At 40.5% G+C, this 23455-nt stretch overlaps 1 protein-coding gene across 3 annotated transcripts in view; it reads left to right on the top strand.

The window, feature by feature from the left end:
* birc6 (baculoviral IAP repeat containing 6) overlaps nt 1-23455 on the top strand; it is a gene marked incomplete at its 5' end in the record, with an annotated part of 127481 nt that overhangs the window by 94630 nt on the left and 9396 nt on the right. For all 3 annotated transcript variants that reach the window (XM_014330344.1, XM_014330347.1, XM_014330345.1), the window contains 7 exon segments: nt 8638-8860; nt 10298-10443; nt 13202-13312; nt 14615-14832; nt 17387-17548; nt 18108-18185; nt 21340-21528. In XM_014330344.1, coding sequence (XP_014185830.1) covers nt 8638-8860; nt 10298-10443; nt 13202-13312; nt 14615-14832; nt 17387-17548; nt 18108-18185; nt 21340-21528 — 1127 coding nt within the window.

Here is a 23455-nt window from a genome sequence, read left to right on the forward strand (position 1 = left end):
AGGAGGAAGAGCAGGTCATCCGGGGCAGTCACTCTAATCGGCAGTTAGTCTCTAAAGTATATCCATCAGTATGAATGTGAATGATAGATAGAAAGCCTTTCTGTAGAAGAAGCATTGAAAGAAGTTCTTGTATGGCCGGGTGTGAACGGTTGACTAAACATGCTACACTAACGCGTTTCCTCACAGAGTAAGAAGGGAGTGTTGTTTCAGAAGTCTTGTGATTTATTCAAATGCTGCTTTGCAAATCTAAGATCTGCTGCTGTGTTCTTTTTAGAAGGATGAGGCACTCTTATGGCAGCCCTTCTAAGCAAACCATCCACGAGGTCGTGACGAATTGTAACATTTAATGTGCTGAGCTGAGCTTTTTTTTTCTCCTCCCAGTTTCTCTGACCATTGCACAGTCTGGTCATGCAGTGAATTTACTGGGATGTCTGCTTCTGGGAAGATTTTCAACTGTCTCAAATCTATTCTACTTGTGAATTATCTTGATGCATAAAACCTTCAAATTGAAAGCGTGTGTACCTGCATTTTAACACTTTGAGAGCAGGTGTTTCTTCTTATGTCGTCCTTCCTATTAGGTGTTTTTCTTACAGTGGCTAATTAACAGTTCTAATTATGTTTGGCTCGAATTCTTAGATTCTGTGTCATTTTAGCAGGACTCCCCCTTCTATGGAAAGAAGCAATAGTCATGAATTTTCTCCTTTAGATCATTTGTCTTGTTTTGGATTGATGAGCACTCTGGTTTTTAAAATTCTTCGTTCACAAGAAGTAAGCTTTGTTATAATGAGCAGACAAATGTTGGACTTTTAAATAAAGAAAGGGGTCCTACAGCTCACAGTATTTTACTGTTTCCCTGAAATAACTGTTCTGATCCATAGTATGTGATCAACCGTAAATTACTCCACATCCCCAAGCAGACAGGAGCATCAGCCAACACTGAATCTAAATGAGTATTTCACTGTGGACACTGTTTTTTGATACCAAAAATTGTCAGTATGGCTTTAAATTAACACAGTGATTAATTGAAAAGTTGGGGGAGAAAATTACTGCTTCTGTCTACTAAAGAGACTTTAATCGAAGACTGCCTTTAATATCTACATCTTAACATCACTGTGTTTCTGGAGGTATGCAACATATGGATGCATAATTTCAGTAAGACGATTGATTTAAAACTAGTGGAGATTAAATGGGTGAGCAGGATCCAGCAGTAATACTTTTGTTTCAAGCAGCTCTAATACATGCCACACTAATTCATCACAGGTGCTTTCCTACAGGTCTATAGGCCTGATAACTATTAATCAGGCTGAACATCCAGAATTGCTGCGCCAAACGCCTGTCTCCATATTGCCCTCTGAAGGCCTTAAATCACACAGAGTGGAGATTCTCTGTTCTCAGTGCTGCAATGACTGCAGGTCAGCACTACCAGAATGGTCATAGTTTTGATGGATGTTCATCCTCTTTGGGTTGCAGCTCATCTTGTGGCTGAGCACAAAAGGTCAGATTCTTGTCTTTGCCGTTTGCTCTACATCATTGTTCAGTTTTCCATTTGGTGATGAAGACTACAGATATCATGGATATTAATTTATTCAGAGAGAGCTGTGATATCCAAATGAGTGTTCTGCACATTTTGGATTGGCAGAAATTGTTAGAATCCGTCTGTGTGTAATATGGATGTTCCACCCAGTAGTTGTTGAGTCGTTTCACTTTGAAACTAAAAACTCTGTCACGCTAGTTTAAATATTATAAATGTCAATATTTCCAAGTACATCTTTTGCCCATGACACATTTCTGTGGATTAAGATTAAGCTCATATTTCAACAAATGTTGGAACCAAGCATTTCATAGCTGAGCTTGGTGTTTTCTGTGGGGAAAAGGTTACTGATTACAGGACCTGTGACTTTGCAAAGAGTGGTTTCCAAAGAATTTTAAATTAAATTATTTTACACTGAAATTTGCAAAGCTAATCTGAACCCTAATAATAAATCAGGTTAATGGGTCCCCTTTAGGTCTCAAAGCGCTGCTTGTAGCTCAGAAACCCCAAGTTGAGGAGTCCGTTGAAGTATGAGTGTGTGCATAGTTGAATCAGCCAGGTGGTATGAAGAAGCACGATACAGGGAGTGCAGAATTATTAGGCAAATGAGTATTTTGTCCACATCATCCTCTTCATGAATGTCGTCTTACTCCAAGCTGTATAGGCTCGAAAGCCTACTACCAATTAAGCATATTAGGTGATGTGCATCTCTGTAATGAGAAGGGGTGTGGTCTAATGACACCCTATATCAGGTGTGCATAATTATTAGGCAACGTCCTTTCCTTTGGCAAAATGGGTCAAGAGAAGGACTTGACAGGCTCAGAAAAGTCAAAAATAATGAGATATCTTGCAGAGGGATGCAGCAGTCTCAAAATTGCAAAGCTTCTGAAGCGTGATCATCGAACAATCAAGCGTTTCATTCAAAATAGTCAACAGGGTCGCAAGAAGCGTGTGGAAAAACCAAGGCGCAAAATAACTGCCCATGAACTGAGAAAAGTCAAGCGTGCAGCTGCCAAGATGCCACTTGCCACCAGTTTGGCCATATTTCAGAGCTGCAACATCACTGGAGTGCCCAAAAGCCCAAGGTGTGCAACACTCAGAGACATGGCCAAGGTAAGAAAGGCTGAAAGACGACCACCACTGAACAAGACACACAAGCTGAAACGTCAAGACTGGGCCAAGAAATATCTCAAGACTGGTTTTTCTAAGGTTTTATGGACTGATGAAATGAGAGTGAGTCTTGATGGGCCAGAAGGATGGGCCCGTGGCTGGATTGGTAAAGGGCAGAGAGCTCCAGTCCGACTCAGACGCCAGCAAGGTGGAGGTGGAGTACTGGTTTGGGCTGGTATCATCAAAGATGAGCTTGTGGGGCCTTTTCGGGTCGAGGATGGAGTCAAGCTCAACTCCCAGTCCTACTGCCAGTTTCTGGAAGACACCTCCTTCAAGCAGTGGTACAGGAAGAAGTCTGCATCCTTCAAGAAAAACACGATTTTCATGCAGGACAATGCTCCATCACACGCGTCCAGCGTGGCTGGCAAGAAAGGGTATAAAAGAAGAAAAACTAATGACATGGCCTCCTTGTTCACCTGATCTGAACCCCATTGAGAACCTGTGGTCCATCATCAAATGTGAGATTTACAAGGAGGGAAAACAGTACACCTCTCTGAACAGTGTCTGGGAGGCTGTGGTTGCTGCTGCACGCAATGTTGATGGTGAACAGATCAAAACACTGACAGAATCCATGAATGGCAGGCTTTTGAGTGTCCTTGCAAAGAAAGGTGGCTATATTGGTCGCTGATTTGTTTTTGTTTTGTTTTTGAATGTCAGAAATGTATATTTGTGAATGTGGAGATGTTATATTGGTTTCACTGGTAAAAATAAATAATTGAAATGGGTATATATTTGTTTTTTGTTAAGTTGCCTAATAATTATGCACAGTAATAGTCACCTGCACACACAGATATCCCCCTAAAATAGCTAAAACTAAAAACTACTTCCAAAAACATTCAGCTTTGATATTAATGAGTTTTTTGGGTTCATTGAGAACATGGTTGTTGTTCAATAAATGGTAAATGGCCTGTATTTATATAGCGCTTTACTAGTCCCTAAGGACCCCAAAGCGCTTTACATATCCAGTCATCCACCCATTCACACACTGGTGATGGCAAGCTACATTGTAGCCACAGCCACCCTGGGGCGCACTGACAGGAATTTTTGAGGAATAATAACATTATTCCTCAAAAATACAACTTGCCTAATCATTCTGCACTCCCTGTATAAGAACCAGTCTATTTACAATTTGCCATGTTAAAAAAGGATAGAAATATTACTTTTGCTTATAGAAAGTGTCAAAACAAATTATGTGATTTGCTCAAACAGAGGTTTTTGCTGTGTCTTTAAAGCAGTAAAAATTTAAAAACTAACTGCCTATGTTCCTTCTGAAACTGTCTGATTTTAATCTTGTGTTTTGCTTATGTGCTTAAAAGATGCTCGAATATTCTTTTTTTCCCCCCATTCAGTAGAGCCTGCTTAAATTGGTTTCCTCTTCCTTTTAAGGTTGGAGAAAACAACCGGACATTGACAATTCATAGGAGGAATTCGGATTCGATTGCCCCCAGTAATTACATAGATGTATCAAAAGGGGATTGAGATTTCTTGCAAGGTGTCATCCACAGACAGTGGTTAAAGGAGTAAAGCTCAGTGTTGTGCAGATGCTAGGAGTAGAACAGAAAGGACTTGGAAATTTCAATATAAATGTAAAACAGTCTGGGAGCCACAAACAAGAGCGGAGGCTGACACTGTCTCAACAGACCCTTGTATTCGATGGCTTCTGTAAGGTGCTGCTTCATGAAAACAATAACTGAAAATGAGCCCAACACTGAGTCATAAATCAAATTTGCCAAATAGTTTATTTTCTAAACAAACAAAACAAAAAAAACAAGCGACCTCTTTCAAACACTTTCGGAATCCCTTTCTCCATTCCTGTGGCTACTTGTCATCAGACTTTTACCGAAGGCAGCCAAACCTTGAAAAAGAGACATTGTCAAACACTGTGATCCTTGTAGCCAGACTGGAATATCTTCAAACATCTTGAAATAGAACTACAAGACTGACTTCACACTGGGCGAAAGAGCTTTTTTGTTAAGTAGCTAAGCATCTAGGCAAGTTCACTGTTATTTATGGTCGTACATATATTCTTACCGAAGACATTCTTCAGGGTGTTTTGGGCTCTGATAGAGGCCTTTATGTTTTCTGGCGCTACGCGGTGGTGTGGACTGCAGCTTGATCTTGAGCACTGTGGGTTGCGGCTCCATGAGGTCTCTGGGTTTGTGTGGCCGCTGGGCTGCAAAGCCCTCAGCTACCAGCGAGGTTGAAAAATTGTCACCGCCGTCTCCCCTGGATGCCGACGTGCAGGAAAATGTACAAGTCCGAAGCTGCGAGGGTCTACAATCTGTGGCCCGCTGTGCAAACTGGGGTTATAAAATCTTGTTTTGATGGTAAGAAATTGCCAAATGCAAAAAAAAAAAAACAGGGAAGTATATGTTGCCTGTTTTCCCCGAGCTACTCAATGAGATAGCGGTGACGTGGAAAGCAAAGCCATACAGTGAGAAAACACCCCATCGTGGGGAGCTCCCTGCTGGATTGTAAGGGGGATGGAGTCTGTCAGCCTCCGCCAGATGCCGCAAGTGGAGCCAATGGTAGTAAGCCATCTTCACCCGAAGACATCTCCACCCTCATCGGCTCCATCCCTCCCCTCCAAGACAGACTGCTTTTAGTCTAGCCTTATGGATAAGTGCTACAAGGCAGCAGCTCTGTCGGTAAGAGCCCACAACATCTCCTCCATGGTAATGGCTTACTAAGCTGAGCTAGAAGAGGCCCTGACAGCCAAACCAGATACCACATCCATCCATCCACTTGCGCTTATCCTTTTCAGGGTTGCGGGGGGCTGGAGCCTTTATCAGCTATCTTAGGGCGAGAGGGGGGTACACCCTGGACAGGTCACCAGTCTGTCGCAGCGTGAACACATAGACAGAGATAACCATTCACGCTCACGTTCACACCCACATCCACACCTATGGGCAGTTTAGAGTTCCTCCGGAGTACCCAGGGAGAATCCACACAAACACAGGGAGGATATGCAAACTCATCGACACCCCTGTCATCCCTCAGGGTCTCTTTGGGGCAGGTGTTACTCTGCCTGCTGAGGAGGGCCCAGCATGCCACCCCAGCAGCACTGCACCAGTCATACGTGCAGGCAGCATCTCACCCAGTCCCTGCCTTCAGGATCCCCAAAGTAAGACGTAGGCAGCGCCCCAGGCTGCTGGGGCTCCTAAAAATCCATGGACTAAGAAGTAGTCTCCTCAGGCCAGACATCAAGCGGCCCCTCCTCCTCCCCCAGCTGTCGTGACCAGGAGGAGGGAGAGCGAGCCCAGCTTGTCTCCTTCATGGGCCGCTCTTCCCCCACCCACCTGTGTTCCAGAGCAAGTTCAACGGGACATGTTTCATACAAAGTGCAGAACTCGAGCTGGCGTTCCTGTCACTGGACCCAACAGAGCCAAAGTTTGAAGTGTTGTTTCACAAGCACTTCTCTCATGTGTTCTGTATTTAAAAAAAAAAAAAAAAGTCCAGACATGCACATCCGGGTAGTTTCCCTAAGGCGCTGTCAAGTGTTGTAAAAAACTTGGAAAAAATCAAACATGCTGAAAAACAGAGCAATGCTGTCTGCCATGACGAAGAACGTTGTCAGAATGCAGACGTGCCCGTCAGCCCCGTCACAGGTGATGGGACACCAGCATGGCCCTGCTCAATGGCCACATACATCAACGACTGGGTGGTAGAAGCCCCAACCCGCCAGGAAGCGGCTTGTCACACAGATGCTGTTATACATTATCTGGAGCGTTTAGATTTCCAGATAAATGTGAAAAAGAGCATATTGAGGAGAACTCAACCATTACTTTGATAGGGAGTCTAGGCTGAGCCCTATCTATAGGTCACTCTATGATCCTGATAGCCCCACACTGGCCAGGGAAGCACTAGCTTGCAGAGAATTTCCAGCTGCTGTGCAGCCCACTTTGGCTGTTACCACTACACAGAGACCTCCTGTCTCCGGCCCAGGGGGAAATATTCCACCCCAACCCAGAGAGGCTAGCTCTATGTGAGTGGTTTAATAAACTCAGTGGGGCTCCCTCATAGTGTTATTGACAGTATTCAGTGTTCTAGTGTTCATCATCTACTGCTATATGAAAAGTGGTGCTTACAATGACAGCCAATCCCTGTTCAGGCCCTGATTGAGAGGGGTAAAGTCCTCTCCACCATTAAAGTGTATTTGGCAGCAATTTCAGCCTGCCGTATTGGTTTTGAGGGGAGAACTGTTTAATATGCTGTCTCATGAAGGGTCCACGCTGTAAATTGCCTAAATCTAGGCCACTGGCTCCATCGTGGGACCTTCCCACAGTATTAGCTGCGTTATCCTGTTTCCCATATGAACCCCTGGAAGATGTTTAGGTAAAATTTCTGTCCTTGAAGACAGCTCTATTGATTGTTTCAGCTTTGGCTAAGCATTTAGGTGGAGAAATCCACGATCTCTGTGTGCATCAGTCATGCATTCAGTTCTCCTCAGATAATACTTAGGTCAATATGCGGCTCAACCTCGCCTATATCCCAAAGGTTGTCAGCACATGTTCCCCTGTAGAACTGCCGGCCTTTTACACACCATCTTTCACCTCAAAGGAGCAACAGCAGCTGCACACCTTGTATCTAGTCTGTGCTCTGCATATTTATATGGACAGAACCCAGTGTAAGAAAAAATGACCAGCTGTTTGTGTCCTGTTCTTAACCACATATGGGAAAGACTGTCTAAACCTCACACGTTGTTGTTCTCTAAATGGCATGAGGGAGTTAGTGTCTCACTAGACCACCCTCCTTGATATGGAAGTGAGGAAGAGGTGGACTTGTTTTGAATGATATCTGACGCTATGTCAGCCTATTATATAGGGATGCACTAGCCCCTCCTGACATGGGCGTCACTTAACCGGTGTAATGTAATTTGAGCTTCTGATGAGGTCACGCATAGTGAGACACTCACTCATGCTACTCAGAGAGCCGGGGTTATATACATAACCTTTCTTTCTCGTAAAATGTTTGTGTTGATGGGATATGACATATCATATAATTATTATAGAAAAAGAAAATGTAGAGAGCAGAGAAAGCAAAGAGACAGTTTCTCAATGTGTGTGCTGCTGAGCACAAACTTCCATTCAGCATACGTCTCTAGCTGACTCAGGCTCCAGGGCCATCCACATCCTGTTATTTCAGACCTCACTTGTTGACAAGAAGTAAGAGCTGTCAGGTTTGGTTTGGTACTTTAGATAGGACAGAGATAGACCACTGATTGACTGACACACACACACACACACACCCACCAATCATATCTGCTCAGTACCAAGCTCTCAGTGTCTACCTCAGATACTGTTTTCATCTTAAAGACTTGTGATATTCCTGGTGTATTCAGGGTTTGGCATTATTTCCTATTCTATGACACATACCCTGCTCTTTAAAGCTTGTGACACTGCTGATAAAGGTTTGGTTTTTTACAACTCTTTACACAAGTTTGCCATCTCAAAGTCGTATTGATCGATAATGTTCTTACAACGCCCACATTCTCTGCAATCTCATAGCATCTGACTTTTTCTTCTTTCTTTGTTCAGCAGAGGTATGCACTTATTACAACCAGCTTTTATAATGTTTTCTTGTGAAATTCTACTTTTTTTTTTTTTTTAATTGTTATACAAAACAAAGTGTAATGCAAGTCTTTGTTATGTTGTTGGAAAACCTCCATCTCCTTTAGGCTACAGGGCAGAAGTCTTTAGTCATTAGTTTGCCTTCACAAGTGTCTGGAAGCTGCAGAAAGGACTCCACTACTTTGTTCATAGGTTCTGCTGAAATATTGAATCATGTCAATAGTGGCAGCACTGAACACACGTGTTTAGATGGCGAGCAACTTCACAGCAATCAGTTTTCTGGACCATGATGTTGGGAATGGTGACCCTAGATTAGGTTATATCTACCAGTAAACATGTAACGCTGTATCCACGTTGTCTCTACAGTTCTAGATATGGCACGCCACGTCCCCCTCTATCGAGCACTACTGGAGCTGCTGAGGGCCATTTCTACCTGCACGGCACTGGTTCCTCTGCTGCTGCCTCTGACTGGAGACCCAGGCCAGGATGAGGAAGAAGAGGACGAAGAGCATGCTGAGGGCCAAACCTCTGTTGGGATGCTGCTGGCAAAGATGAAAACATGCGTTGACACATACACCAATCGCCTCAGGTGACACAAATAAAATCAAGTGGGAATAACTCTTTTCACCTTAAGAGAAAGCTTTAATGAGTTTAAGGTTTTAAATTTTTTAAGTGATCTCAATTATTTAAACCATTTATGGGCTTCTTTTGTTTATTTGTTTTGTTTTTCCGTTTTTTTTTTCATTGCATTTTAGATTACAAAAATCAGATCCTTTATGTCACCACAAATTTAAGTTGAATATTGGATGTAGCCAAGACCTTACTATCCCAGTTCTTCATTATCATTAACAAACAATACTGCTGAAGATGGGCTCTTTATCTCTCAAGCTGTATTCACACTTACCATTAAAATGTACCACCACAAGGGACACTGCCTGTGCTCAGTAAAAACAAAAAAAAAAAAAAAAAATGTATGTGCATTTTTTATTATATCCAGCACGCTCAGCTCAACCACTGCTGCTGTAAGCTTTTTGACACACATACAGTGTCACAATGCCAGCATTCATCACATCACACACACACACACACACACACACACACACACACACACACACACAAATCCCAACGGAGAAGCATAGAGCAGCTGTGTATTGTGGGGGCACTTTTACACCTCAGAGCCTGTAGGTATTTTTAGAAAATGCCTGCCATGAATGTTGCAGTAGCTGTCATGCTGCCAGCATAGTTTATTTAACATACCAAGGAGCAGCAAACCTTATAGTTCATAACAGGTTAGTGAGAGCAAGATAGCTTATTGAAGGCATATAGTGGTAGGTGCAGGTAAGATTTTGAGCCACAGGAGTTTAGAATCCATGTCAGGTGTAATGGGAATGTCTGTGATATAACCTAAGGGACAGATGTCATTTAAAATGACAGACCTTTATTGCATTGCGTTGCCTTTCTTGTGTGGAGCATCATTTTGATGGCCATAGGACATTATACAAGCACAGTACTCACATTCCAGGTCCACACACAAAATAGGGACTTTAATTTTTTTTTTTTAAAAATGAAGAAAAATACCCAGGCACTGAGAGTGATCACTTGAACTGTCAGCTGTGTTTCCTAGGGACTTGTCTTCATTTTTAAGTCACAATTCTGGGTTGATGAAAGCAGCTGTTGAGCCCATATATTTGGCAGAATGTAAAATACTGTTTTAAAATGTGCAGAGCAAAGTTCTAAGAGTGGCCATGGAAGAGAAGCACCACACAAACACATTGTTATCTTATATAGCAATTGTATTTTCTTTCAGGGTAAAAATGTGTAAACTGGGGATGGGGATTGTTATCTGGATTACTGACGTGGTTATATTCCCAGAGAAGTGGATAATTTAAATAACAGGCAACAAATCTTAATAATAATAATAATTTATAGCAATAAAACCTGCATCCATATAATCATCTTTTGTTTCAGAAAAATTTCTAAAGAAAAAAAACAAGTTATTAAACAGCACAATCTGTGTGTGTTCCAGGTCAAAGAAAGATAAAAGTAAAGGTGTGGCAAAATCAGAGAGCTCAGACCCAGAGCCCGAGGGTTTGACTCTGCTGGTGCCTGACATCCAGAGGACAGCTGAGATAGTCTACGCTGCTACTACAAACCTACGGCAGGCCAACCAGGGTATGTATACACAGCCTAACATGAGGCTTCATTACAACAACTGTGTTTGCCGAGTTCTCATTCTCTGCACTGTTTGCTCTAAATCTGAAGGCTCTCAGGTCACACTGTTCAGTACCAGTGAACACACCACATACCCAGATTTGTATAAAAACAAGTTTGGAAATCAAATATTTTTTAAAAAATGTGAAGCTCTGAGACGCCCCTCCCTTCCTCCAAATTTCCCGTGTCACAACTTGAGCTGAATGATTTTAGCAGGTACCAGATCTATTGTCTTTAGCTTATCAAAGTCTAAATGACTGACTGCAGCCCGACAATTTAATTTCAATCAAGGACACCATTGGACTGTTATTGAAAATTTGAACTTGACCAAACTGTCTGAAACTGCAGGTCACATTCACTGTTATCTAAATCTGCTTCTAATGTTACCCTGTAGCTTTTGTGGTGGATGATGGACTATATATGCTACTAAGATAAGATAAGATAACCTTTATTAGTCCCACACGTGGGAAATTTGTTCTGATGTCTTGTTTAAATTTGCTCCACATTCCTTGGCCTATGTTTTGTTTTGGGGGGGGGGGGTTTCTCCCTCCTCCAAGGTGGGTTCTGAAATGTCGTATGAGCCCTACAAAGATAAACAGTCAGTTAAAATTGTAACACAAGATTCAGACTGAAGAATAGAAAAGGCCAAAGTACATATGACCTAACATGTATAAGACATCGAAAAATAAAGAGAGACAAGTCATTAGCCATCTTAAGGTAGCAGTGCCATCAGTAAAATGTCTGTGTCATGATGAAGCATGACACATTTCCTGTTTCTGCTGCTTCACAGTATTACAATATTAGGTTTCTCCCGCCCATCCATTTCTTGCTACTCCCTGCATTAAGTTTTTATGCTCTGTCTACATAAATTGGTCATCTAACTGAGCACTTAGGTGGGGAGCTGGCTATTAGACTTGATGGAAGTGTGCATGTGAGGTAGGGGGCTGTAGATAAAGATTAATGTTCTGTCATTTCATGTAAAGAAATCCATATAGCAAAGGGCTCTATGATTACCAGTTATGCAGAGTTGTCCAGTGTATAGCTTTGCAGCATTAGTGCACAATACATGAATAATCTTTTAATTAGTGTAGAGGCTTTAAGAAATGTCTCTGACATGAGTTACCATCCTCCTCTGTTTTGATTATATTGACTGAGAAGAGAAAAAGTCCCTTTGAAGTGTTCAGTTATCTGAACGGGCCAGATAATGATATCAGCCACTGCTCTCTACAGTTTGTATTCCTCCAAGATTCAATTGCAGTTCTGTTTGTTAAACATATCTTTATGGAAAAATTGTATAATATTCTTTCTTGAGCTTGTAAATAATTGTCTCACAATTGATGACTGTTGATGTGCTTGAGAGCAGGAAAAAACTGTGAATTTGATTTAATGGTGGAGGGGTAGAGTACTTTTGAGCATATTGCAATTATAGGGTTCATGTCTGTTAGCACACCTGCAGAAACCCTGAATTCTAGGTTCTATTTTAAAGCTTTAGATAATCTATTCCACAGAAAACATTGGCCAATCATAGATCTTTTAAGTAAGAGGGCAACATTTTCTGTGGAATAGGTTGTCTAGATTATGCGTATTCACCCATTGAGTTGGTCTTCGCCTTTGAAATCTTCCAGGACAATTAGCTGTGCCTTTGCTCTATAGAGTAGGCAGACAAAAAAAATTTGAGTCTTATATTGTAATTATATTGCTGCTGTTCCCACTATTTCCTTTTTACACTTAATCTCAGCAGTGGAAATGGAGAGCATAGCCTTTGACCCATTCTTGTTTTTCTCGTAAGTTTTATCACTTCTATCATTTTTCCTGTGTTTGTGAAAGCTGCTGAGATCACCTCAGTGGGCCAGCAACTATGAGCCTGCCGCTGAATTGTAAAATATTTTGTCACAATACTATTTAATTGCCTTGTTGCTTATGTCTTGGTAGCTAGGTGAAGATGGTATTATTATGCATTAATCTCAGAAAATATAGTTACTAAATGTAACACTAATAGACGTAATGTATGCTGATTGAAATTCATTATTTATCCAAAAGTCTTAGAAACAACTCATCCCTTTATAGCGCCTTGAATTAAATAAACAAGGCTGAATAACTGTATATAATGCAGTGTAGGTCAGTGACATCTAAAATTGAAGCCTCCAAACTGAATTGACTTAACACTTCAAACTAAAACTGAATATTGACTAGAACCTTAATGAAGCAAGAATTTATTACAGAACCTTTATGTTTGAATGTATTGGTTTTAGTTTGTACCTCATCAATTTCCATTTGTGAATGTAGCAGGACATAATTTATATTGCACTTCCTCAGTCTTCATTTGAGTTAAAGGACACTTCATTTCTAAAGGGGCTCTTAGATGCACAGAAAATATCCCTTTGTTCAGTGGTCCTGGCTACATTGGTCAGACACACACAAACTGTGCACCAAATGGATTTAGTTGCATTGGTTTCTGAAATCCCATTTTGAAGCCTCTAGCTGAGTATTTGTCATTGTCGTCTTGGTGTTTTGAAACCAGATGTGATAAGTGAGAGGTAGAGTTGACTTTTATTATTAACTCTCAGTATATAACAAACCTGTTGGGCATGTGGGAGGTTTTGGTAAAGATGAGCACAGTGAGAAACACCTAAACATAAAACACACACATTCCTAGGTCTTTTTCCTTATTCTGGGCTTTGATATTTTTGCTCCCTACTCTCAACCTTTTCTTTACCAGAGAAGAAACTAGTGGAGTCTTCAAGGAAGGTGTCAAGCCGGCCGAAGCCCCTGTCTGTACTCCGCTCTCTGGAGGAAAAATATGTAGCTGCCATGAAAAAACTACAGTTTGGTGAGTTTCTATCAATCAGTAATTATATACACACAAAAAGTGATGCACCATTCTGCTATAAATCTTCTTGTTCTATCTCATGTCTGACATGCTTACTAATGTCTTCACACCAGTATTCTGAAAGGGAAGCAGAATCAGGCTACTTTCCCATCCAGCTGATCTCTTTTGTCTTGTCCATCACTCTCCACTCAGCCATGTCATGATTAATTACACTGTTTTTGCGGTCTTGCAATTGATTTTGTAAGCAGGTTGATGTCTGAGGTCATTGTAAGTGACTTGACTGTAAACAGTGTTTGGGTATGCAGACAGCATAGAAATAGACAACTCAAGACAGGGTGGCTGTTTCATCTGAATGTTTCTCACGTTATGACTCAAGCTGTATATTGTTTAAACAATATACAGCAATATCTGAGCTTTTTTTGTAGCATTTTAGCTATAAAAGATATTGCACTTGTTCAGTAACTTACACACTTTTGTTTTGTTTTTTGTGGTAAAAAAGTACAGTCAGATCGGGAGTTAAAAATAAATTCAATGAAGGTACAAGAGACTTGTTACATAAGGATGTTATTAAAAGTTGTGTGCAGTATGTGTCATTTTAGCATTTAACTAAAAAACTGTTTTTCTTTTAAATTTTGTTTTGTTACTAATCCCTGTTATTACCAGTTTATTCACAAGAAGTTCACATTCCTGGCCATAAAACACAAACATCGATGTCAGATCAGTTGGATCTGAGATCTTAAAAAAATATATATATATATCCACTATGAGACTTGTTACAAGTACTTGTTACAAGTGTGCTGACAGTGAGCTAACCTGGGACACACAGAATTCATTAGCCTTTTCTCTGGAAGAGTCCAGAGTTTTTAGTGCTAGCAGGGCTGCTATGTCCATTTTATTTTATTTATTTATCTTTTTTTGTCATGGTTCTATAGTGTCCATCTTTCGTTGTGTGTGTGTGTGTGTGTGTGTGTGTGTGTGTGTGTGTGTGTGTGTGTGTGTGTGTTGTATATGTAAGTGAATAAAAATGAATATAAAAGATCTGATTAATTCTGGAATGGAGTACGAGGTTCATAAACTCAGAACAGCAGGTCGATCTTCCTGTAACGGGTAACATACCACGACCACAAACAGTATTTCATCTCCCTTTATTGCTTTAATTATTACCGTGAATTTAGATCGCATTTTATCTGTTTGAATATGGCTTATAAAAGAAAAAACTCCATTTTCACTTGTGTTTATAATTGGGTTGAGCACAGTAATGCGCTGAACTTATCCTGACCTGTGTGTCTGTTCTCTGTCCAGACACCTTTGAAATGGTATCAGAAGATGAGGATGGAAAGCTGATGTTCAAGGTGAACTACCACTACATGTCTCAGGTGAAGAACGCCAGTGATACAAACAGCGCAGCCAGATCTCGCCGCCTTGCCCAAGAGGCTGTCACTCTGTCCACCTCTCTGCCTCTGTCTGCTTCTTCGAGTGTCTTTGTCCGTTGCGATGAGGAGAGGCTGGATATCATGAAGGTAATAGAGCTTATCTGCTATTTTAGGCTTAGGGCTACAGATTTATAGCAGGCTACAATGACTTCACACTGCATGATAAGAATACAGACGATACATTGTGTGTTGTAGTAACTGTTTTGATTGAGAATGCACTCTGGTTTTAGTAGAATCCACTCGTGTGAGAAGTGGGTGAGTGAATCAACACTCCCAGGATTTTTGTGTGCTGTTTTTCTGTGGTGCTCCTGCCATATGAGTTGTCATCAGCAGCTCTTAGTCATTCCCCTAGTGACATTTGATAAATGGCTCTTACACCGCAAGTTGATTAATGGCAAAGTCTCCTTTGCTAAATGTCAAAATTCTCATCTGTTTAGCTCCATTTTGGCAGGAAAATATTCCAAATAAAGACGCAGCATACTAACAACAAAGCTGACATATGATTAAAACACTGCACACAACAGTGCAACATTGACATTGATTAGTCAAGAAATGCAATGGATGGATGTATATTCTTATCTGTAATCACAAACTGAAGTAAGAAAATATCTTTGACCTCAGTTAACGCCGCTGTTATGCAAACATGTTCAGAATTTACCAAAATTAACTTCCCCCTATAATAGCATGGCCCAAGGAATAGCAGGAGCAGAGAGGGACAGTGGCTGATGAGGTGGAAACATCAAGATCTGTGAGGGGTCAGTACATCCTAGTAGCTAACCCCACATCCTTAAATTAAAAATCAAACAGCCAACTGCATTTATTCAGCACTCTCCAGGTGGCACACTCGGTTTCAGTCTCAAAATGCTTCCACACCAGATTTACTTGACTTTGGTGGAAAGTGCAATGAAAGTGATGTGCCTGAATGTTCATGTCAAAATAACCTTAATGCATGAGTGGCACCCAGTGCCCTCCAGAAATCTTAGTGTAGCTGCTACATAATCTCAGTGTTACAAAACCCCTAACACTACTCAAGATCAATGTGGTCGTTTGCACAAGGGTCAGGATGTTCGCATTATGAAAGGAAAACACGTCTACCTTACTTAGGACTAGAATATGCCCAATATAAATTCAGTGAGCACTTCAGTATGTGAATAGAATCTCTTATGCAATGCACCTGCATAGATATGTTCACTAGAGGTATTTAGAAGTTCTTAGTCCAGACTTGGTCCAGCAGCACCATACACCTACCTTTAATTGAGGCATTAATTCAAGCACTTGATAGTGAGGTTGAATAATTTTCCAAGAGGAATGATAGAAACTCATAAAAGAAAGATGTGCCAAGGTTGAAAATTCATTCCTAAGATGACTTGAGGTCATTGAACCCAAAGTTGTTCTGAAGTCCATGAAAGTCCTTGATTTCAATAGAATATTTAAATCTTTTATCTGGCCCATTGTTGTAGACTATTTGGTCCCTATACGTACTACTGTAGTGACTTGTGTTGTTCAAGTAGCCAGTATTAAGTAGGACGTTAACCCAGTGGGTTTTAGACTGCTAGAGGTGCCCTTGGTTGCCGATTCTGTTTGTAAACTTTTGGACTTAATTTGTGAACTTTAGACAAGGGAAAAAGATTCAGTGGTCTGGGAGTCATGTCATTGCTTTTTGCCAGTGATGTTGTTTAGATAGAACTTTATTAATCCCTCGGGTAGGTTTCTCTGGGAAATTCAGTTTCCAGTAGCAGAACACTGACAGAAATTGCACAGTAAGAAATCAGAATAAAACAAAATTGGTGAAAAAGAGAGTGTGTGTGTGTGTGTGTGTGTGTGTGCATGCATATATTAGGGGTGCAACGATACTCGTATCGATATTGAACCGTTCGATGCAGTGCTTTCGGTTCAGTACACATGTGTATCGAACAATACAAATTTTTTAAATTTATTTTATCAACTTTCCTTCTGACGATGCTGTCTGTGTTGAGCGCTCAGTGGATCTGCGCTCGACAGTGCAGCCTAGGTGGAGTAGTCGAACGCAGATTCACTGAGCGCAGGCAATCTAGCAATGAAATATACTCATTAATGAGATGTAGCAGCCAAATAGTCTATGGCACAGTATATTGCATAGTGACTGCTTAGTTGTCCCCGTTGTTTGTCAGTGTTATCAGCCAATATCCTTGTTGTTGTGGTAAAGAGAGCTTTAAACATGAAGGCAGGGTTGTTCATTTATTGGTCAGTCAATGTCCCTGCCCTCGTCTGTGTTTATGAACTGTGCTGTGTGAAGCAACTCTAGTTAAACAGCAAGTCTACTCAATATCAATTAGACATTATATTTATGTTTGTTATATTTAGGAAATAAATCAGATTTTGCCACAAATGCTCAGCAGTGAGTACTGTAGTTAGAATTCTCCTCTAATTTCACCCTTTGGCCTGTTTGTAATTACTTTGTTGCAGCTGTGAAACAGCATTAGCTGTGTCTGCGCCATTTCTCCATTAAAACTTTTGCCATTTGCACTTTTGTTAAAATCTAAATTTACTGTTATCAGTACATTCACCTTTCTCCAATTAACCCTCTTTCAGCGTGATAATGACTAAGCTGATAACTAATCTTTGTTTATATTTAAGCTTTCCCTTTTGTTTGTTTTCATAGGTTCTCATCACTGGTCCAGCTGACACACCATATGCCAATGGCTGTTTCGAATTTGATGTTTATTTTCCCCAAGACTATCCCAACTCACCACCTCTGGTCAATCTGGAGACCACTGGCGGACACAGTGTGCGCTTTAACCCAAACCTCTACAATGATGGCAAAGTAAATGTATTTTTTTTTCTTCTTTTTAAAATGTGTATTAATTGCAAAATCTGCCAACCAATTCACTGATTTCTCAGAATTTTGGTACTATAAGTAGAAGAAACAAGCTGTGCAGATAATCTGATTAGATGGTTGAGCACTTTGCTGTGTGTGTGTGCGTGTGCATGTGCGCGTGTGCGCGCGCGTGTGTGTGTGTGTGTGTGTGTGTGTGCGCGTGTGTGTGTGCGCGCATGCGTGTGCGCGTGTGTGTGTGCGCGCATGCGTGTGCGTGTGTTGTGTGGGTGGTGTGTGCGGGTGTGTGCGTGCCCAGCGTGTGGCCTGTGTGTGTGTGTGTGTGTGTGCGCGCGGTGTGTGTGTGTGTGTGTGTGTGTGTGTGTTCACTGAAACAAGCTTCAATGAATATCTGAACCACTCTATAGATCAGACAATTTGCCCACATCCCATATTAAGTCTGAGAGAGGGGTAACAAAAATCTACTGGACTTGAATATTGTATGTTTAACATTGGTAATACACATGGATTTTGGCACATAATGTTTTGTTTGTCTTTTATTAATCAGGTTTGTTTAAGTATCCTCAACACATGGCACGGGAGACCAGAAGAGAAATGGAACCCACAGACCTCAAGCTTTTTACAGGTAAGATGGTTTTCCATCATAACAATCACCTGTATCAATGGATCAGCAGGCTTCTGTCTCAGTCTTTGTGTCATAGGCTATCGTTTATTAGGAACCTTGTATTAATGGCCCTGGGGTTCTGACAGCTACCATGAAGGATTCTTTTTAAAGTTCTGTTATTATTTTTCTTTATGACTGTGTGGGTGTTGATAAACCAAACACAAACCACTATCATTTCAGCCTCTGGGTTATGCCTGCTTACACACATCACTCATCTGGAAGTTGCAATCAGTTGGCATGTATGCCCAAGATGCCATCTGTCATTAGACTTGATTTTGTAGACTCCTTTCTTTGGATGTAGACATAAAGATGCCTCTCTAAAATCAGATGTAGATGAACTGAAAATTCGATATCATTCATTTTGAAATAGGATTAGCAATAAAGGTTGATGTCTGCATGTCTTTATTTCTTGATGTGTTTGCTTGCTAGAAGAATTTACTGGTGTTTCTTTCATGTGTGTGCATATACCAGTGACAGTATTGTTTCCAGTACTCCTCTTTCAGCATCAAGTTCATAGAGCAGTAATAAATCTGAAAATTAAAATGGTATGGTACCAAACTGATTATTGAAAATTTTCCTGCCAGTGGTGTCATCCAATGCCCTTTTACTGGTCTCTCTGAGAGAACTGGCATTGACAGGCGCAGCAGTGTTCCACAAGCTGAACTTTAGCAACTAAGAACAGTGTGATTACCGCAAGAAACAAAAACAAAAAAGTATGTGCTCAGGGGTTTTACAGGGGGTCATGTATACATACGACTATATATGGGCTCCATATAAACTGTGAAAATACACACACACACACTATTTTGTTGATTTATGATCAAGTAGCCCAGGCCAGGTACCTTTGCAAGATTTGGCCCAGAAATGTTATATCCTAAAGGATCTGTATTGAAACAAAGTGTGTTTTAAAGCTGTTATTCAAGAAAATACAATGATGAGTAATCCACATAAAGACTTATTTTAAGTCTCAAACCTAGCATAGTTATTATTAGCCCTCCTAGTGATGTATCATTAAACATTTTTCACTTTTCTTTAACTGTATATTGTTTGCCATCGATGTCCCAAAATTTATAAAATTAATATTTCTCAATTGGAGCCATTAGTTTCTATTTAGGAAAAACGTATTTGGACTTGAATCTCATTGTACAGGGTGGGCCATTTATATGGATACACCGTAATAACATGGGAATGGTTGGTGATATTAAAGTCCTGTTTGTGGCACATTAGTATATGTGAGGGGCAAACTCCTCAAGATGGGTGGTGACCATGGTGGCCATTTAGAAGTCGGCCATCTTGGATACAACCTTCTTTTTTTTCAATAGGAAGAGGGCCATGTGACACATCAAACTTATTGGTAATGTCACAAGAAAAACAATGGTGTGCTTGGTTTCAATGTAACTTTATTCTTTCATGAGTTATTTACAAGTTTCTGACCACTCATGAAATGTGTTCAATGTGCTGCCCATTGTGTTGGATTGTCAATGCAACCCTCTTCTCCCACTCTTCACACACTGATAGCAACACCGCAGGAGAAATGCCAGCACAGGCATCCAGTATCTGTAGTTTCAGGTGCTGCACATCTCGTATCTTCACACCATAGACAATTGCCTTCAGATGACCCCAAAGATAAAAGTCTAAGGGGGTCAGATCGGGAGACCTTGGGGGCCATTCAACTGGCCCACGACAACCAATCCACTTTCCAGGAAACTGTTCATTTAGGAATGCTCGGACCTGGCACCCATAATGTGGTGGTGCACCATCTTGCTGGAAAAACTCAGGGAACGTGCCAGCTTCAGTGCATAAAGAGGGAAACACATCATCATGTAGCGATTTCAAATATCCAGTGGCCTTGAGGTTTCCATTGATGAAGAATGGACCCACACCAAACCATCACTTTTGTTGTTCCAACAGTCTTGGAGGGATCGTGGGAGATGGATGGTCTTGTAGGGTGTCTTGCATTGAAATCTGCTGCAATGACCCGGTTACTGCGTTCACCAGATATCAACACAATTTCGATCCGCTCCAAGATCCAAGATGGCCGACTTCTAAATGGCCACCATGGTCACCACCCATCTTGAGGAGTTTGCCCCCTCACATATACTAATGTGCCACAAACAGGACTTTAATATCACCAACCATTCCCATGTTATTACAGTGTATGTGTCAGTACAGTTGTCTGGACTTTGCTGAAGCCTAGATTTTGTTTATTTCAAGCTAAATAATTATCTTACTCTTGTAATTTCTTGTGTTAAATTCAGTCTGCTACATTGTCTATAGATAAATAAATATGTCCCTAAACATGACATGTTAACACATCCCTCAGATCATTATTTGACTGAGACAAAGATAAGTGGAAGAGAATGAATCGATGAATGGATGATGTCTTTTGATTATAATGTGTGATCAATATTGGAAAATATGTTGAAAAGGAGACCGGAGTTGGCTAGAATAATGTGGTCATCATCTGGAGTGGATTTTGGCTCTGAAATTAGGCAGCCCAGTTTAAGAGGAGCAGACTGTATCAATTGAAGGTCATTGGTATCAACTTGATGGAGCATTTTCAAGTTCATCCAGCTCCACAGTGGCTCAGGCCAGCAGGCAGGCCTCCAATCACAACATCGTCATTGTTGGTTATGTAGTGGCTTGGAACAGACAGAGCAATGCAGGAAGACGTCCTTAGTCTCCTTGAGACAGGCCGAGGCATTAATGGAGCTGTTAATAAAGATATATTGAAGGCTGTATTTTTATGGGGTCAAAACATCCCTTGCTTTTGTCAGACTCTTAAGTGTACACCATTGCCAAGATCAATTCATATGTTGAGGACACTGAGGGGATTTCAGGCTCATTTTGTCAGTGTATCAGGATTATACCTAACTTGGTTGTAAGTCTTAAAATGTGTTTGGTTTTTTTGGGGGGGTTTTTCTTCCTAGCTTATCTGGAAGCTGCACTAAGCTATTATTACTGTTATTGTTGTTATTATTATTATTATTAATATTATTATTGTGATGATGATGATGATGATGATGATGATAATAATGATGATAATAATGCCTGCAATTGAAATCCTGAATCACATTTTCCATTTTTCCCATATTTCCTTTAATTTGCAAACCAGGTGCTAGTGTCAGTGCAGTCCCTTATCCTGGTGGCTGAGCCTTACTTCAATGAGCCAGGGTATGAACGATCTAGAGGAACTCCCAGTGGCACCCAGAGCTCTCGGGAATACGACGGCAACATCCGACAGGCCACTGTCAAGTGGGCCATGCTGGAGCAAATGCGCAACCCTTCTCCATGCTTTAAAGAGGTAGGGACCATTGTTTTTTACACTTAAACCTTGTTCTTCAATTTGCTTTTTTTAAAAAAAAAAAAAAAAAAATCCTTCTGGTAGAAAACAACACAAAAACTGGACCCAGGTGAGTGTCGACTTTGATGTTGTTTGGATGATCAGTTGTCATATTTTCTTGTTTTTAACACCAAGCTAAAAATCACAACTAATTCTCAAAACCTAACTCTACCCTGAACCCAGTTCTAGCCGCTAATATTGAATAACGTGAAAACTGCTGGCTGACACCAGATCCAAAGATTTCTCCCCAGATCCAGGCCCCTTAACGTTTGTAGACTTGGACTCAGTTTGAGTATTAACCCTGGTATTCACATCAATGTACTGAGCAACTACTTTAACCCAGACAGCTTAATTTACTTTTTGATCTCGTGCTTCTATTTATTATTATGTATTTTTATACTAAATCTTATTTTTCCTTTATACTTCTGTAGTCAATACAACATTTTGGATGATTCATCCTCGTAGTAGATTGGTTACATGCCTCTCAGCATCACATTTGAAAACCGAAAACAAAACCTCTCTTCCCCAAGAGCCATTTAAAAACAAATAAGTAAATAAATTCCTTTCACAAGAATTTCTTGGTGGATTGCAGCATCTGGAGGTGGGCCTGCCTCTCCTCCCCCCTCTCTCCCTCACAGTTTTTTGATTTTCTTGCAATGTTTTAAATGGCCTGTGGTGAGACAGATAGTGCAGGGGAGGATAACAATCTTTCAACCTGCTCATCCAAAGCAGGCTCATTCAGAAATGTCAGGAAAGCAAAATGAAGGAAGAGGAGTGCTTTAGAGATGAAAATGAGAAAGGGAGAAATGAACAGAGGGAGAAAAGGGAAAAAATCCCATCATCATGATGACACTACATGAGAAAAACAGACTAAATGGAACAAATCTAAATAAATATATGGCAGGCGACCACACATTTTACCTTATACTTTACTAACATAAAAATTTCTTGCTTGAGGAAATGTGGAGTAAATGTTAGTCATGAATGGGATGGACATAACGATACTGATAATGAACAATCTGTTCAGAATGTTAGGATTGGAATCCTGTTTTATTTTCCCGTCTCAGGAGAAGAAATATAAGAAATTCAGAAATAATGTTTGTGCTTTTTTCTGCTTTATAAAGAATGAAAACTGTTAGAAATGTCCCTGACCTGTATATTCAAGTTGGAAGTTCATACAAAAAATGCATTAAACATATTCAGAATTTCTTCATTCGAGTAAAAGCCAAATTGTCTCCAGTTGAATTTGTTTTTAAAAAAATACCTGGACCAATTTCACTAAATGGTTTAGAGAGGCAGAGCATGATGAAGAGAGAACACATTACATTTTGTTGTTGATGTTAAAAGGACATCCTCTGAATGCCCTTCTAGTAAGAATGATTAGAGCTAGCAATGAGCTTTCAGCTTTAAAGATGCATTTTTCTCCTTTGGTAAATGTTCAGGATAATTGGACATCATTGGACAGACCAGAGGCTTGGTGTTTATTCATCGTTTGGCGGGTCCATTAACCTGAGCACTATGAGTTGAGAAATCACACATTCTGCCTGTTAATGCATCATACAAAAATTACATACCACACAGTAAACCAATTCCATCCATCCCTTGTGCCCTCTGCTCTGTCAAGAGTGTCACTGTGTGTGAAGTCACACTTGCCAGGTGCCAAAAAATTGTATAGAAGTGGCAAGCTTTGGGACACACTAGCCATTTCTCTGGCAGAAATACAATCTTCAAATTCAACATCTCAAATAATTTATACTGCCATCAGTTGGATCTATTGAGATTGTATCCATCATATGTTCCTTGTCATTTTCATTCAGGTGTTTCCAATATGCTTCAATTGCCTAATATTCTTTTGACGTTGTTCTTTCTTCTTCTTTTATCATTAGAA

Source organism: Haplochromis burtoni, unplaced genomic scaffold (assembly GCF_018398535.1).
Source record: "Haplochromis burtoni strain Fernald_Lab_line unplaced genomic scaffold, NCSU_Asbu1 Contig_778, whole genome shotgun sequence".
Classification (NCBI taxonomy): Eukaryota; Metazoa; Chordata; class Actinopteri; order Cichliformes; family Cichlidae; genus Haplochromis; species Haplochromis burtoni.